A 16,348-nucleotide genomic window follows, 5' to 3' on the forward strand; every position below is an offset into this window, starting at 1 on the left:
TGACCCATTGATTGCAGGCTCCTCCAGCCAGGAGATGCGTCTCATTTGTCTTGGCCTCCATGGTGCCAAGCACCTGATGCTGATAACTGTCATTGAATTTAGATGAGATTCAATTGCAATCTGCAATTTCAAGACAATGTGCAGGACTCAGGCAACAGGATAACATTTAAAAACTTCACACCTAGCCCCCTGTGCCTTTGAGTGTGGGTGCAGTTCAAGCCAACACATTGAGGAACCAAAGCACAGTCACTGTGACTAAGGACGTGGTTCATGAATTTGACAAGCAGAGGTATGTTTACAAGCAGGGCAGGAGGTAAAGCAGCTGGGGCCAATAGGATGGCAGCTAAAAAGGGAGGAACACATTGACACTGAAACATCGCATCAGCAACCTGATCTCTGACATGTACACCAGGAGATTTACAGGATCAAACTTGACATTCCTAGGTCAGTTGCCATAAAGTCCTGGAATGGCCTGATGTCTCCCCCAAAGGTTTCCTATAGGTATCTGAGAAAAACTGTTCTCCCCAAATGTTCCCTGATTTCATGGAATCATGAGGATGCTTTCTGATTTGTTGCCTTGAAAATAACGTATGGACAACGAAGAAATCCACCAAGAAGGTTGCTTGGCAGAGGCTGACAGCATTTCCTTAGATGTGATGGGCTAAGAGTTGCCTTCCCCAGTTTTCATACACTTTGAAACACTCTGTATAGTGAAGCGCACATAACCTGTAGGTGATTTAATGTGACCTGTGTTCTCTCTGAAAAGTCTTCCGGTCTAATGAGAATATTTTAATAGGACTACCACATTGAGATTTTAGAGTTTGGTGTATAAAACCTTTTGTGCCCAAGTGCAAGATTTCTCTCTTTGTCTCTGATTTTATTTCTCTGTGTCTGTCTGGCTCTCTCTTTTTCGCTCCCTCTTTTCTTAAATTTCACTTTGTATGAGAAGTCCCTAAGGAGCCTCCTTAGATCAGGTTTCCAGCCCTTCCTCCTATTCCGATTCATTTGGCCTGTGCCAGGGCCTGGGGATCTGCATGTTTACAAGGCTGTCCCCACAGACGGGTCTTCCAGGGACCTTGATCGAGAACTAGAGATACCTAGAGCTCCATCAGTGGGCTTCCACATTTCCATATGATCATTGCCAGCTATGCACTCAGTTAGTAACAATGTGAACTTTCCACTCCTGGTTTAGTTTCTTCTTATCCCTCTGCCTCATGAGCTTGGTCTATTTCTTTCTTTCTTTTTTTTTTTAAGTTTTTTTTTTTTTTTATGTTTATTTGTTTTTGAGCGAGAGACAGAGCATGAGCAGGGGAGGGGCAGAGAGAAGGAGACACAGAATCTGAGGCAGGCTCCAGGCTCTGAGCTGTCAGCACAGAGCCCGATGTGGGGCTCCAACTCACGAACCACGAGATCATGACCTGAGCCGAAGTCAGACGCTCAACTGACTGAGCTGCGCCCAGGCGCTCCTTGGTCTTTGTTTCTATCCTCACTCATCCTCCTAAATCCCTATACTCTTCACCCATTCAGAATGCTACTTCCATTGTATCTATTTTTCTCAGTTCCTAGAAACAAAAAATAGACCACCAACAAAACAAACGACTACTTCATTCTTATTTGTACAATTCAAACAACTTCTTTGTAACCACTGGTTGTATCATCTAGGTTTCTCTGGCACCATGCTGTCTATATTTACTGTGTGTGTAGTTTGGAACCAGCGCTTTTTAAAAAATTTTTATTTATTTTATTATTTATTTTTGAGAGAGAGAGAGGAAGAACGGGTGGTGGAGGGGCAGAGGGAGAGGGAGAGATTAGAGCCTGACATGGGGTTCATGCTCATGAACTGTGAGATCGTGACCTGAGCCGAAATCAAGAGCCGGAAGCTTAACCAGCTGAGCCATCCAGTGCCCCGGGATGAGGCCTTCTTCAGCTTCTTTTTTAGGGTTGGAGCATGAAGTACTACATAAGATGTCACAATGGATTTTAAATATTCAATGTACTAAGCCCCAATATATTAATTAGTTAAATATACATAGAATCAACATTAAAATAGGGAGCCAAAACCATAATATTATTGAATATTGTTTTGGAAGTTCTGGCTTGTGTTAAGTCCTAAAAGCAAAAAAAAAAAAAAGTAGATTGCATTACTGTATACATTTAGGTGCACAGCAAAGTTTTTAAATATCGATCATGATCAGTATAAGAATTCACAAAGAAACTTAGAAAAACAAGAGCATTCTAACACATCAGAAATAACTTTAGAAAATATAATGAGACCATAATCCCACTCACAATGGCAACAAAATACATGAATTGATAATAGGAAAGATTTTACCAAGTAATGTCAGAAATAAAGAAAACCACAGCAGTCTATTAAAATGCAAATGAGCTTCTGAATAAGTGGTGATAAATAGACATAACCTGATTTTGGATAGGAAGGTCGAGATTTATTAAATGTCAATTCTTCCTAATAAATTTATAGGTTTAATATAGTTCAAAACAGTTCCAGAGGAATTATATTCACAACTTGGGGAAATGATTCTAAGATTCACTTAGAAGAATAGCCATTAATAATAGCTTTAAAAAATCTGAAAAAGAAGAATAAGAAAGAGGAACTTAGCACTTTGGGATTTAAGAGTATATTATAAAGATTGAGTAATCGGAAGAAAAAAAAAATGAGACTGATCCAAGAGTGGAGAATGGGATTAGTGAATCAGTAAAACACAGAAAGGAGACAAATTATTTATAGGAATGTATTATGTGAAAATTACATGTCACAATCAAGAATTGATTAATCAGTGTATGGTGCTGAGGTAATTGTTTAGCAGTGGGAGGGATAAAAAGGGATTTTATGTGCTGATCCCTCACCAGAAAGAAAAAGATCAAACGAGACTTTTCCATCTCTCACGTTGTGGCAGGCTGACTTGTTATAGCCAAACTCTCTGCTGATTAAAACTGAAAATTCTGAACAAAATACAAAAAAAAAAAAAAAAAAGTCCTTCTTGTATGTGAAAAAGAAGTGACAAAAGATAAGGAATTATCAAGTCAAAGTCTGAGTGAACAGGGAGACCTGGAGGAAGCAGAGCAGGAAACTGCTTTTGCCTCAAGAGCACCTGCCCAGCCAGGGGATCTTGAGCCTCAGTGTCCAGCCCTCAAACGGCGGGGAAGAGAAAAGAAAGCCCAAAACTGCCAAGATGGGTGTGCAGGGTGTGACTCCACACTGAGTCACCCACCCTCAGTGGGAGGATGAACCAGAAGGAATCAGTTGCATCCTTTGCAGTGCCTGGGGAGTGCAGGGCACTGGCCTCGGTGCTGAACACAATGGCCCTGGATCCCTGGGGTGTTGTAGTCCGCTCCGCTGTGGGCTTTCAGTCCACATTCTGGCACCCCTCACCCCTAGATTTATGTAGTGAATTTGAAGCGGCCCCCAACTAGGAACACCTCATGGCAAAATGAAACACAAATCCTCTCTAGAGATCCTTTCCTCCTAGGGCTCCACGTGTTCCCCAACCCATTTTTCTAAGGGAAATGAGCAGCTCTCGCTAAAAAAATGTAAAAACTACACAAGGAAACAAGGAACCAGCAGAAACAGGTCTTCAGGTACTTGAAGCACTTGAACTACCAGACACATTTTAAAACTACTTAATGTGTTTAAAGGAATAAGAGGTAAAACTTACAGACAATAGAAAATACTAAAATGATCCAGCATGTTTGAAAGAGAACCAAATAGACCTTTCTTTTTTTTAATTTTTTTTTCAACGTTTATTTATTTTTGGGACAGAGAGAGACAGAGCATGAACGGGGGAGGGGCAGAGAGAGAGGGAGACACAGAATCGGAAGCAGGCTCCAGGCTCTGGGCCATCAGCCCAGAGCCCGACGCGGGGCTCAAACCCACGGACCGCGAGATCGTGACCTGGCTGAAGTCGGACGCTTAACCGACTGCGCCACCCAGGCGCCCCCCAAATAGACCTTTCTAAATGAACAAACAAAAAAATGGCAAAAAATGAAGCAGTTGAAGTAAACACACACACACACACACACACACGAGATTAGACACCTCTGGTGAGAGAATTAGTGAACTACAAGACAGAAGAAAGTACCCAGGATGCAACACTAATAGACAAAAAAATTAGGAAATACATCAGAAAGACAAAGACAGGTGACACAGACTAAGAAGATCTAAAATATATGTAATCAGAATTCCAGAAAAACGGGAGAGACTGGAGCCTAATCAATGTCTGATGAGATGATATCTGAAAATTTGCCGGAATTGATGGAAGACACTGATCTAGGGACTCAAGAATGCCAGTGAATCACATGCAGGGTAAAACAAGGAAGAGAGAATCCACACAGGACAAACCTTAGTGAAAATGCAGATATCAAAGACACAGACCATCTTAAAGCAGTTAAACAAAAGAATGGATTACATTCAAGTGAATGATGAATGGAAAGCTCCCTTATCAAAAACCATCATAGAAGCCAGAAGTTTGATGTATTCAATGTCTATACAGAAAGTATCTGCCAGGGTAGAATTCTATACCCAGTGAAAAGATCTTTAATTTTTTTTTTTTTTAATGTTTGTTTATTTAGAGAGAGCGAGACAGCGTGAGCAGAGGTGGGGCAGAAAGAGAGGGAGAGAGAGAAAGAATCCCAAGCAGGCTCTGTGCTGGTGCCCCCAGGGAAAATATCGTTAAAGAACCAGGGACAAAATAAAAATATTTTACGTAAACAGAAGCCGAGAGACTTTCGCTAAATGTAGTTCTGAGTGATGTTCTTCAGATGGTCTCAGACAGAAAGTCTAATTCGCAAGAAAGAACAAGGAGAAAAAAAAAGTGGCAGATACACTGGTAAATTTCAGCAAACATTAGCCGTACAAAACCATACAAGGGTAACACAAAACTCTGGATGGAAGGAGAAATGGACTCCAAGACTTAAAAATTCTTCGTAATGTCCCGGAGGCAAATAAAGATCCTGATTAAGACTGGTAAGTCAAGTATGCTTATTGGAATGCTTATTGGAAGTATGCTTATTGGAATGTTCAGTGTAACTGCTGAAGGAGTAGAAACACAGTGTGTAACTTCCTACTCACTACAGAGGGAGGAACAGAACGATGAAACAAAAAAATGGCTCTTCATAAGTAACAAAATAGAACAGGCCTCCTCTGTGATGCTCTGCTTAAAAGTCAGTTCCAGAAGGGTTATAAGCCTAAATAGGAGATTACAAAACCTGAGAGTGCTTAGAATCATAATAGAGGAAATTATCTTTATGATACCTTCAGGGTAGGGGACAATTTTTTAAATAAAAACAACAAAAAATTGAAGTTCACTAAAATTATGACCTTTGACTTATCAAATAATGCCCAAAAAGAAGACTTAAAAAAATAAGCCACAGAATGGGAAATAATGTTTAAAATATGTATAGTAGATAAAGCACCAGTGTAGAGACGAATACACAATTACTATAAATCAACAAGAAAGCCATATACGTCAATTAAAAATGGCCAAAAAGGCGGCACCTGGGTGGCTCAGTCGGTTAAGCGTCCGACTTCGGCTCGGGTCATGATCTCGCGGTTTGTGAGTTCGAGCCCCACGTCGGGCTCTGTGCTGACAGCTCAGAGCCTGGAGCCTGCTTCCGATTCTGTGTCTCCCTCTGTCTCCACTCCACTCCTGCTTGTGCTCTGTCTCTCTCTGTCTCTCAAAAATGAATAAACATTAAAAAAAAAAAATGGCCAAAAGGCTTGCACATGCACTTCACAAGAGAGGAAATAAAAATAGCCAAAAACATGAATATGTATGTAAGCTAATTAATAATCAGGAACCTCCACACTAAAAGCACACTGTGTTACCATTTCACACTTGCCAGACTGACAAAAAATTAAAAGTTCCCACAGTGTTAAGTGTAGAGCAAGGGAACTCTTATGAACTGCTGGTGGTGGCGTGAATCACTGTGTATATTTTGGAAACAGTTTGGGATCATAAGGTCGAAGATGCATATATACTGCAGCCAGCAATTTTACTCTTAGATTTTTATCCCGGAGCAAATCTTGCACATTTATACCAGAACGCACACGTAAGATTGTTCCTTTTAGCAATAATTCCTAAGAGCCCTAAACTGAAGCCGCTAGAAATTCTACCAACAGTGCAATGACTAGTGTGCAGCAGAACAGATCTTACTGGAGCCATATGCAGTGGCACGGGTGAGTCTTGACCATGTAATGTGGAGCAAAGGAAGCCAGACACAAAAATGTCTCGTATAGTGCCATCCGTTGGGTAAAAATAGACAAACAATTCCATATGGAAGTCGCAAAATCATTCTTGTTTAAAAAGCAAGAAACTTATTTTCACCGGAGTCAGGATAGTTAATGCGGAACCCCAAGAGGGGATAGAAAGGTTTGTGATCAGAGAGCCGCATAAAGGGATTTCTTGGGACTAGAAATGCTAGATTTCTTGAACCAGTTGGTAGTAACTGAGATGCTTACTTTATAATTATTTTTTATCTATCTTCTATCTATCTATCTATCTATCTATCTATCTATCTATCTATCTTTAAGTTTAATTACTTATTTTGAGAGAGAGAGAGCAAGGGAGAGGCAGAGAGAGAGAGGGAGAGAGAATCCCAAGCAGGCTCTGCACTGTTAGCAAGGAGCCTGACCCAGGGCTCATTCCCACAAACCATGAGATCATGACTTGAGCTGAAACCAAGAGTTGGACACTCAACCAACTGAGCCATCCAGGTGCCCTTTATAATTATTTTTTAAATTATATTTATCTATTTTATGCACTTTTTTGTATTCCTGGCTTATAATTTTAAAAATGTAAAAGAAATTTTCCCAAAAAGTTATGAAATAAAATCAAACATTTATTCAAATTCTAGAAAGGGGATGATTTTCCAAACTTGGAATCTATAAAATGAAAATAAATAAAACACACACACATACACACACACAGATGTGAGTCCATAAAACTTTTATACTTCTATATGTTTAATTAATTAAATTAATTAATTTAAACTTAATAAAATTAAATAATTTGGTAAAATATTCAATACAAATTTGATAAAAGTTAAATATCTTTCTTCTACCAACAACTCACACTTTAATTGTTAAAACTCTATAAGCAAACGATATCAGTATATGTATTTCACTTTAGGGACAAAATATTTCGAAGTAATTGTGAGGACCATATTTACCCTTCTTATAAAGAAAGAAATACAGATTAAAGTAAGAGAGTTGTTTTGTTTTGTTTTGTTTTTTGTTTTGTTGTTGTTGTTTTTTTTGTCCACTCAATCAGCACAGGATAAATTAATGATATTGCCAACTGGGACAAGATGAGATTTCTTAGACATTGTTTGTATTTGTGTAAATTATTACAATCATCTGGAAAAGCATAATTTATCAAGAATTCTAAAATTCATCACCTATAATATAATAAGTTGATTTATCAGAGGTGGTCTAAAGAATGAATTCAAAATATGAAAAAAAGATTAGGTACATCAAGATCATGACTGCAGCATAATTCATCATGGTAAAAAACGGAAGATAACCCAGAACCTAACAGTCGGGGAATGCTTGCACTAAATACAGCATATTCCCTTTCAGTCATGAATTTAATGTTTTAAGTTTCCACTATGGCACCGTTTGTATGTGTACGTCTATGGGTCATCACAAGATGGAAAATTAGTTCGCTGGTAAGTGACTATTAGTAAGTCTATACAATAATATACATATACGTAGTGCTTACAAAAGAAAGTACAGTTGAAAAAGATAAAAAATTATATGCACACTAAGATTAGACCTTCATAAGCTATGCATAGGTAATACGTATGATGTATATATGTATATGTATGATGTATAATCATAATATACATCATGATTACAGCTAGAACCGTGCCTCAGCATTCGCAGGCAAAAATACTGAACCAGAAAGCATAAAAATGCTAATATTGTTAGTGTCAGGATGCAGTGATCATGAATGATCTATTCCCTTTCTTTGTGTGCTAGAGTGCTGCAATATTATGTTATCCTATAATGGAAATGTTAATTCATACTAAAAATTTGCAGAGACCTTCTAAATTTTCATTTTTCTCAGATGTTTCATACTCTAATTTTTATTTGTTTATTTAAAAAATTAATGTTTATTTGTTTTTGAGAGGGAGAGAGAGAGAGAGAGAGAGAGAGAGAAACAGAGCACGAGTGGGGAGGGGCAAAAAAAGAGGGAGACACAGAATCTGAAGCAGGCTCCAGGCTCTGAGCTGTCAGCACAGAACCTGACACAGAGCTCGAACCCCCGAACTCCGAGATCATGACCTGAGCCAAAGTCTGACACTTAACCAACTGATCTACCCAGGCGCCCTGTATAATGTGTATTTAAATGAGCAAAAATTATTTAGTAAGAAACCCAAAATTAAAAACTTTTTACAGTGTTTCAGGCTACTTTCATAGGAGACAACAACAATCTCTGATGACTAGGTGTTTTCAAGATTCCTTTTCAAAAATAATATTTTCACATTTGCTGCACTGTACTGCATTTAAAGACACCCATGAAACAGTAGTGCTTGTAAGAATTATAGTTGTGTATTAGTAAGTAGCGTTGTGTCACTGAAAAAATATGTTTATAAAAATCTGCTGCATTTCGGGGTACCTGGGTGGCTCAGTCAGTTAAGTGTCCGACTTCACCTCAGGTCATGATCTTGCAGTTTGTGAGTTCAAGCCCCACATCGGGCTCTGTGCTGACAGCTCAGAGCCTGGAGCCCATTTCAGATTCTGTGTCTCCCTCTCTCTCTGCCCCTCCCCTGCTCACACTCTGTGTGTGTGTGTGTGTGTGTGTGTGTGTGTGTGTGTGTGTGTCCCTCTCAAAAATAAACAAACATAAAAAATTTTTTAAAAAGCTGCATTTCATACTCTTTGTAAAGGCACATGTATAAAAATTTCTAAAGAAAAGTATATTTTCAGGAATACAATTTTTGGAGCAGCATAATATCTGGGTTTTGGTGGCTGTAGGGAAAGAGGGAACCTTTTCTTTTTCTTTTGCTAATGTTACTTTCACCAGTATTAACACAGTGGTCTGTGGTTTCATTAATTAGCACTAGCTTGAAAAGCTCAATAATCACCATTTGCCATTGCCTTTGCTGAAGAGTCTGCTCAAAACTTTGCCGGTTTGCAGCTGGGAGGGGGATGGGGGAATTGTTTGCCTTCTTGCTATTGGTTTGTAAAGCTTTTATGTATTACAGATGCAGTTTGTGTTTTGCAACTACTTTTCTCAGTCTTGGCTTGCCTTTTCATTTCATAACAATGTATTTTGAAGAACAGCTGGTTTAAATGTTCATGAACTCCAATTGAATAACTTTTTTTCCCTTTAAAGTTCCACTTTTCAGTGTTTTGCTTGGGAAAGCTTTGCTAAACCCAAGGTCACTAAGATTTCCTCTTATGTCTTCTTTGAGAAATGTAACAGTTTGTTACGTTTATAATGCACGTTGACTTAGGTTTTATGTGTGATGTGAAGTAAATGTCAAGGTGTTTTTTTGTTTTGTTTTATTTTCTGTTTTTTTTTCCCCATTCCATTTGTGGAAAGAATTCTCCTTCCCCTCATTTAGAGGAAAGGTGTTTTTTCACATTGTCACTTTTGTTTAAAATCCATTGACTGTGTATGTTTTCGCCTGTGTCTGGGCTCTTTGTTCTGTTCTCTTGATCAAGATGTATACTTTTTTTTTTTTTTTTAATTTTTTTTTTTTCAAACGTTTATTTATTTTTGGGACAGAGAGAGACAGAGCATGAACGGGGGAGGGGCAGAGAGAGAGGGAGACACAGAATCGGAAACAGGCTCCAGGCTCTGAGCCATCAGCCCAGAGCCCGACGCGGGGCTCAAACTCACGGACCGCGAGATCGTGACCTGGCTGAAGTCGGACGCTTAACCGACTGCGCCACCCAGGCGCCCCAAGATGTATACTTTATGCCAATACCATCAAGGACTGATTCCTGCAGCTTTGTAATAAGTCTTCAAATCAGATATTGTATATCCTCCAACTTTGTTCTTCCTTTTCAAAGTTGTTTTGCCTCTTCTAGATCTATTGCATTTCCAAGTAAATTTATATTGCATTCTAGGGAAGGAAATAAACCACTGAGATGTTGCAGATCAGTGGTTGTCTCCAGACAGAGGAGAAAAGGGGGTGTAGGTTAGAAAAGGTCGGGAGAGGAAACTTTAGGGCACCATGACTGTGCTACTTATTTTCATTGTGGTTGTGGTTTTCATGGGGATATCCACGTGTCAAAACTCATCAAATGGTACACTTTATGTATGTGCAGGGGTTTTGTATGTCAGTCACACCTCAAGAAAGTTGTTCAAAATAACAATAGAGGGGCATTTGGGTGGCTCAGTTGGTTAAGCCTCAGACTTTGGCTCAAGTCATGATCTAGTGGTTCTTGAGTTCAAGCCCCATGTCGGGCTCTGTGCTGACAGCTCAGAGCCTGGAGCCTGCTTCAGATTCTGTGTCTCCCTCTCTCTCTGCCCCTCCCCTGCTCATGTTCTGTCTCTGTCTGTCTGTCTGTGTCTCAAAAATAAACATAAAAAAATGTTTTTAATTAAAAAAAAAAAAAGAATAAAGCTAACAATACAGGGGCACCTGGGTGGCTCAGTCTTGATTTCAGCTCAGGTCGTGATTCCAGGGTTGTGGGATTGAGCCCCACATCAGGCTCCATGATGAGCATGGAACCTGCTTAACATTCTCTCTTTCTCTCTCTCTGCCCCTCCCCCACTCCTGCACAGGTGTGCGTGCTCTCTCTCTCTCTCTCTGTTTCTCTCCCTCTCCCTCTCTCTCTCCCTCTCTTGCTCTCTCTCTCTCTAACTTAAAAAAATAAAAACAATACAGGAAAGAAATGGGCAGGAGGAACATTTTTGTAAATAAAGACTAAAATCAGTAGAATTCCTATATATCATCCAACTGTGAAAAAAATACCAATAATCAGAGCTCATTCTCTTGCTTTAAGAAACCTAGAAATGTAAGCCTCCTCCCCTCACCAGCTGCCCTCATGGCCCAGTATTTTGCCTTTAGGCAAGAATGGTTGGTCAGTTATAGATAAGACTTACTTTTCAATTAGAATATTTGGGGAAATGTTTATCTTCCTTTCGGATAAGGATTCAGTAATTAGAATAAATTCTTTAATGTTTATTTTTGAGAGAGAGGAAGAGGGCACACACATGCGTGTGCAAACACACACACACATGCACACACACACTCAAGTGGGGAGGGGGAGAGAGGGGGACAGAAGATCCGAAGCAGGCTCCACACTGACAGCACAGAGCCCGATGTGGGGCTTGAACTCATGGAACCGGGAGATCATGCCCTGAGCTGAAGTTGGATACTTAACCGACTGAGCCATCCAAGTGCTAAGCATTCAGTTATTTATTTATTTATTCATTCGTTCATTCATTCATTTATTTAAACATGAAATTTATTGGCAAATTGGTTTCCATACAAGCATTCAATAATTTTTAAATGACATAAAACCATGTCAGTATAGAAGAGGAAGGAAAAATTCACTTATCTTCATAGCCTAAAGAGTCAGTGAGTTATAGATCTTTCCTCTGGGAAGGCCTGGCCTTTTGTAAATCTTTGAATGCAAGGAGATACCTGAATTTTGTCCATTTATTCGTAGTAAAGTTTTGATGAAAATCCCGTGATTATAAAAGTTTTATGAGGATTCCGACTAAAAAATCATTGTGACTTGCCCTGCCCAAAAAATCAGGGGGATTCTTACCATTTTCTCTTACCATATTATTCTTACCATTACTAAGAATAAATCTAGAATTTAGTTTATCACGATACAATTGCTCCCATATATAATGCCTGCACATGAATTGTAAAACAACTTTAGCAGATAATTGATGAATTGATGCTGGGACTGTTATCTCTTCCCTGTATGATTAGTTGCTTTAACCAAGCCATGTTGACTTTTCCATCAGATGGTTCCAGGTCATTATTGCTCCATTTAAACTGCCTTTCTGACTCCTTCCTATCACTTTGGGTGTTAATTCAGTCAGAAAGCCAGTAGCGTGATTTGCAAGAACTCCACATTTTCATTTTAAAAACCAGAAAAGAAAAAAAAATGGGTTGTAGGGAAACAGACATACAGAGATACAGGTTTCTGGTGGATAAACAATTATTTAAGAGGCATAATTCCCTTTCAATATGAGATATTGATATGTTTATAATGATGGTTTAGAGTTTTCAGGTAACTGTGTGACATCTCAAAATGTTCAATAATTGTGAACTGTAGTGAACTGGCCTCTGTATTTAGAAAAAAATGTGATGGTCCTTTATATCTCTAAGATGTATCTTAGTCCATTCTCCATATAGCTGCAGGATTAATGACGTTCTTTGGCCTAACTTTGCTTTGTTTTCCCGAGACCCTGCTCACGCCACAATTTTATGCGAAGGGAAGTTATCAGCAACTTACTAACATTTCATTTTCTGCATATGTGCCAATAGTATGTGTATATTTAAATTATTTGGAGGTGGCCTTAACCCAATCTGACTGGTGAATTAAAATGTGAAATCTGTTCTGGACCAAAGAAATAAGCAGGGATGCCCTGGTGGCTCGGTCGATTAAGCGTCTAACTTCGGCTCAGGTCATGATCTCGCAGTTCGTGGGCTGGAGCCCCGCGTTGGGCTCTGTGCTGACAGCTCAGAGCCTGGAGCCTGCTTTGGATTCTGTGGCTCCCTCTCTCTGTGTTCCTCACCCGCCTGTGCTCTGTCTCCCTCTCTCTCAAAACATGAACAGTAAAAAAATGTTTTTTTAAAAAAGAAATAAGCAAATGTGTCAGAGGCTTCTGTTTGGCCAACAGCATGCATATAAGCATGCTAAAGCCGAGTAGAGATCATGAGCACTTCACCTTCCTTCATCAGACCATGACATCTTGTCTTTGGCCTGTGTTTGTAGGGAAGAACCTCATGCCTCCTATACACGTGGAACGCTTTTTTTCCTGCCGTGGTTAGCAGACGTAGGCTAACCTCACAGTGTGCATTCCCCATTCCCCACCCTTTGCCTTGTTCTTCCTGGTGGTCCACCCAGGGTGTGCCCCTGGGAACATACCAGGTAGGTGATGTGTTTGAAAAGTGGGTTATCCAGAGTCGGTATCTGTCTCCTGACTTACCTGGTGACTACAGAGTTACGGAGAGAAACAAAGAGCAGACTTTACAGTTGGTTCTCTCTTTGCAGAAGGATATCTTAAAATCGGATCTCATTATCTGCTCAGTGGCTGCTGTTCTGTCATTTGCAATCAGTGCCAGCACTGTGTTCCTGTCCTTGCGAGTATGTATCCCTTCGGCTTTATACTCCCCTGCCTCCTTATTCTCCCTAATAACAGAGCCGGCTGTGGGACTCCAGGGCATCGTCAGGGTAGTAGAGCCAGGAGAGGAAAACACAACACCAGCTGAGAGGTTTAAGGAACGTGGCTATTGTGCTGTGAAGAATTACGTCCCAGATGAGATTTGGTTCACACTGCAGATTGGGTTCAAGTGTTTTACCCCTTGTCCTCCGGCATCTGGGGAGCCGTATTGTTTGCTAGAGTAACAGCGCATGTCCTAGAACCCCGCGGTGGTAAGACAGGCTCACGGCTCACTGCCAGGAGCAGGACTGAAGGCATTACCATATCAGGAGGGAGACCGAGGTCCCCAAGCCAGAAGGCGTCTGGGAACATGGTTTTCAGGTAGAAAAACAAAAGTGGAGAGCTCTAGGTGGGGATTCTGGCTGGAGGTTCCAACAGACAGTTACTGTCTCCATATAAAAGTATTACACACTTAGGAGCTCTCTTTCCAACAAGGAAAGTCTATTAGCTACGTTTGTTACTCTCCGCCTCTTCTTTTAAAAACGACAGTAACAAAATCTAAGGCAGAGTTCCCTTGGCCTCTGAACTTAGGAGGCCAGCTCTCCACCCCCTCCTTAGGGGCTCCCAACACAGGGTGGTTTTGTATGGAAGAAGTTTTCAGAAACAAGCCCAGGGTTGCCTCTCTGTTCCGTTAGAGGGAAGAGGGGAAGGCCGGCAGTGTTACGTGATATGCATGGACACCCCTCCCCTGTCCTGCGAGGCTAAACCGTGACATTTGTCCTCTTGTATCACAGCCATTTCTCAGTGTCGTGCTGTTTGCCCTGGCTGGCTCGGTGGGGTTTGTGACCCATTACATGCTTCCTCAGCTCCGCAAGCACCATCCGTGGATGTGGATTTCACACCCCGTTCTTAAAAACAAAGAATATCAGCAGCGGGAAGTGAGAGGTCAGTAATCTACCCCTCGTTAAAAAACAAAAAAAAAAAACAAAACAAAAAACGATGTAGTGGAAGGTATCTGTTACAGCAGAGAGCGTGTGCAACCAATGTGAATGTGCTGAATGCCACAGGACTGCACACTTAAGGACCGTTACAATGGCAGATGTTACATTATATCTATTTTACCACAATAAAAAAAAAAAAAGGAAAGCGTGTACCGTAGAGTATGCAGTATCGCCCCCAGAACGAGAAAGTTGAAGGGGAGTGAATTAGAACTGTGTTTTATAAAAATAGCAAGCGGTTGTTAGTAGTGGGGAAAATTAATTACCATTATTCAGACCTGAAGATTATGCTGTTCCAGCTTGAGTTGACCCGGGACCAGGAAGAACATCACTTCACTGCCCTCCCACCCTCCAAAGTGTTTGGGGTGGGAGTGGGGCAGGGATGTAGCCCAAACCTCTGAATCTTTAGGACCTCTGACCCCTTGCATTTTGCTTCACTTGACCCACACCCATACTTGATGGACTCAGCTGTTCTCAGGGCTGTTTCCGGTCACAGTCACGCAACAGCCTGGTAATCCAGGCCGTGCCACTAGCTTCTAGGTAAGAAGTCTCTCAGGAATTTCTCTCGTAGCTCTTCCCTTGCTCTGTGATCCCACAGATGGCGGAAGGATTGGATTTATCCCCATTTTCAAACACATTGAAGTTACAGGTCACAGACCGTAGCTGTCGTTTATAACCAGCTAGTGCTGGTAATTCTGCGCAGAACGTTGTAGCCCGTTGTGACGCCTCTGTTGTAGAGGGAGATCTCTCATTGTCACCCTGTCCAGGCGCAGGGGTATGTGAGCAGAGCCAAGACTGGCTGACCTGCAGGGATGCATTGGACTCCCCAGATTAGTTAGCAGTAACTTTGGTGGACTGGTATGACGAAGGGAAGGGGGGGCGAGATGATTTCAAAATGAAGTAAGCGAAAGAATCACTTCAGGTGCTGTCGAGAGCATTTCTTCAAGGAACATCTCTGGGTGGGTATGTGGAGCTGCCTTAATCTGAAACAGCCAGATCAGGAAAATTGTAGATTGTTTAGTGGAAAAATACGGCATCGAGGGTCTGCTGCGCATATAGGGTTCAGGAGGTGGAGAAGGGTCACCTGACTGCTCTGCCCTCAGAGACTTGGTTTTCTCAACATGCAACAGGGGCAGCTAGCTTAAGGGTCAAGCTTAATATATTTGTGCTATACAGACACAGACACACACACACATATTTTAAATGTTCTGTTACATTCTAGGTGCTACTTAAATGCATAGTATTTTAAACCTGCATGGGCCATTTTTAAAAATTTATTTATTTTGGTGGCGGGGGGGGAGGGAGAGCATGTGCACAAGCGGGGGAGGGGCAGAGAGAGAGGGGAGACACAGAATCCAAAGCAGGCTTCAGGCTCTGAGCTGTCAGCACAGAGCCCGACACGGGGCTTGAACTCATGAGCTGTGAGATCATGACCTGAGCCGAAGTCGTATGCCCAACTGACTGAGCCACCCAGGAGCCCCTTCGTGACCTTTTCAGCACTTGATTCAAGCCCAGGTAACGTGAACGTGTTTGTATGTTGATGTCTCCTCTTTGAGGGTTGAGTGAACGGGCGGGCCTGGGCGTCTGTCCTGTAACGGGGGGCTGGGGGTTCACGTCTGTTAGCACAGGCTCAGGCAGAAGCTCTGTGGCTGTTTCTCCCTTGCCTGCACGAGCTGTTTATAAGCCACCTGAAATCTAGCCAAGAGCAATAGACTTGACAAATTAGGCATATAATGAAGAACAGATTGCATTTCAAAATTACGTGTGTTAGAAGGAAAATCCAAATATTTAAAATATGATGGTATGAACTCGTTGAAAAGCTATTACTCATTTTGGTATCATCCAGATCCCGACTTTCCTTGCCTCTTCTTCCTGGCCTTCTGCCTTTTAGGTCTTTTGCTCTTTATGTCTCCTACTAACAAGAAAAAACATGCCCAGGAAATTCAGACCAACTGTATACCTTTTTTTTTTTTTTAATGTTTATTTATTCTTGAGACAGAGACAGAGCGTGAACGGGGGGGGTGGGGGGGG

At 41.1% G+C, this 16,348-nt stretch overlaps 1 protein-coding gene across 4 annotated transcripts in view; it reads left to right on the forward strand.

Moving 5' to 3' along the window:
* The window catches only part of PCNX2 (pecanex 2), a 302,926-nt gene that overhangs the window by 137,759 nt on the left and 148,819 nt on the right, over positions 1-16,348 (forward strand). For all 4 annotated transcript variants that reach the window (XM_040464986.1, XM_040464985.1, XM_040464988.1 and 1 more), the window contains exons 18-19: positions 13,211-13,303; positions 14,114-14,264. In XM_040464986.1, the coding sequence (XP_040320920.1) occupies positions 13,211-13,303; positions 14,114-14,264 (244 nt within the window). The remainder of the gene's footprint in view (positions 1-13,210; positions 13,304-14,113; positions 14,265-16,348) is intronic.

The sequence above is a fragment of the Herpailurus yagouaroundi genome, unplaced genomic scaffold (genome assembly GCF_014898765.1).
Source record: "Herpailurus yagouaroundi ecotype Mexico unplaced genomic scaffold, PumYag 530, whole genome shotgun sequence".
Lineage (NCBI taxonomy): Eukaryota > Metazoa > Chordata > Mammalia > Carnivora > Felidae > Herpailurus > Herpailurus yagouaroundi.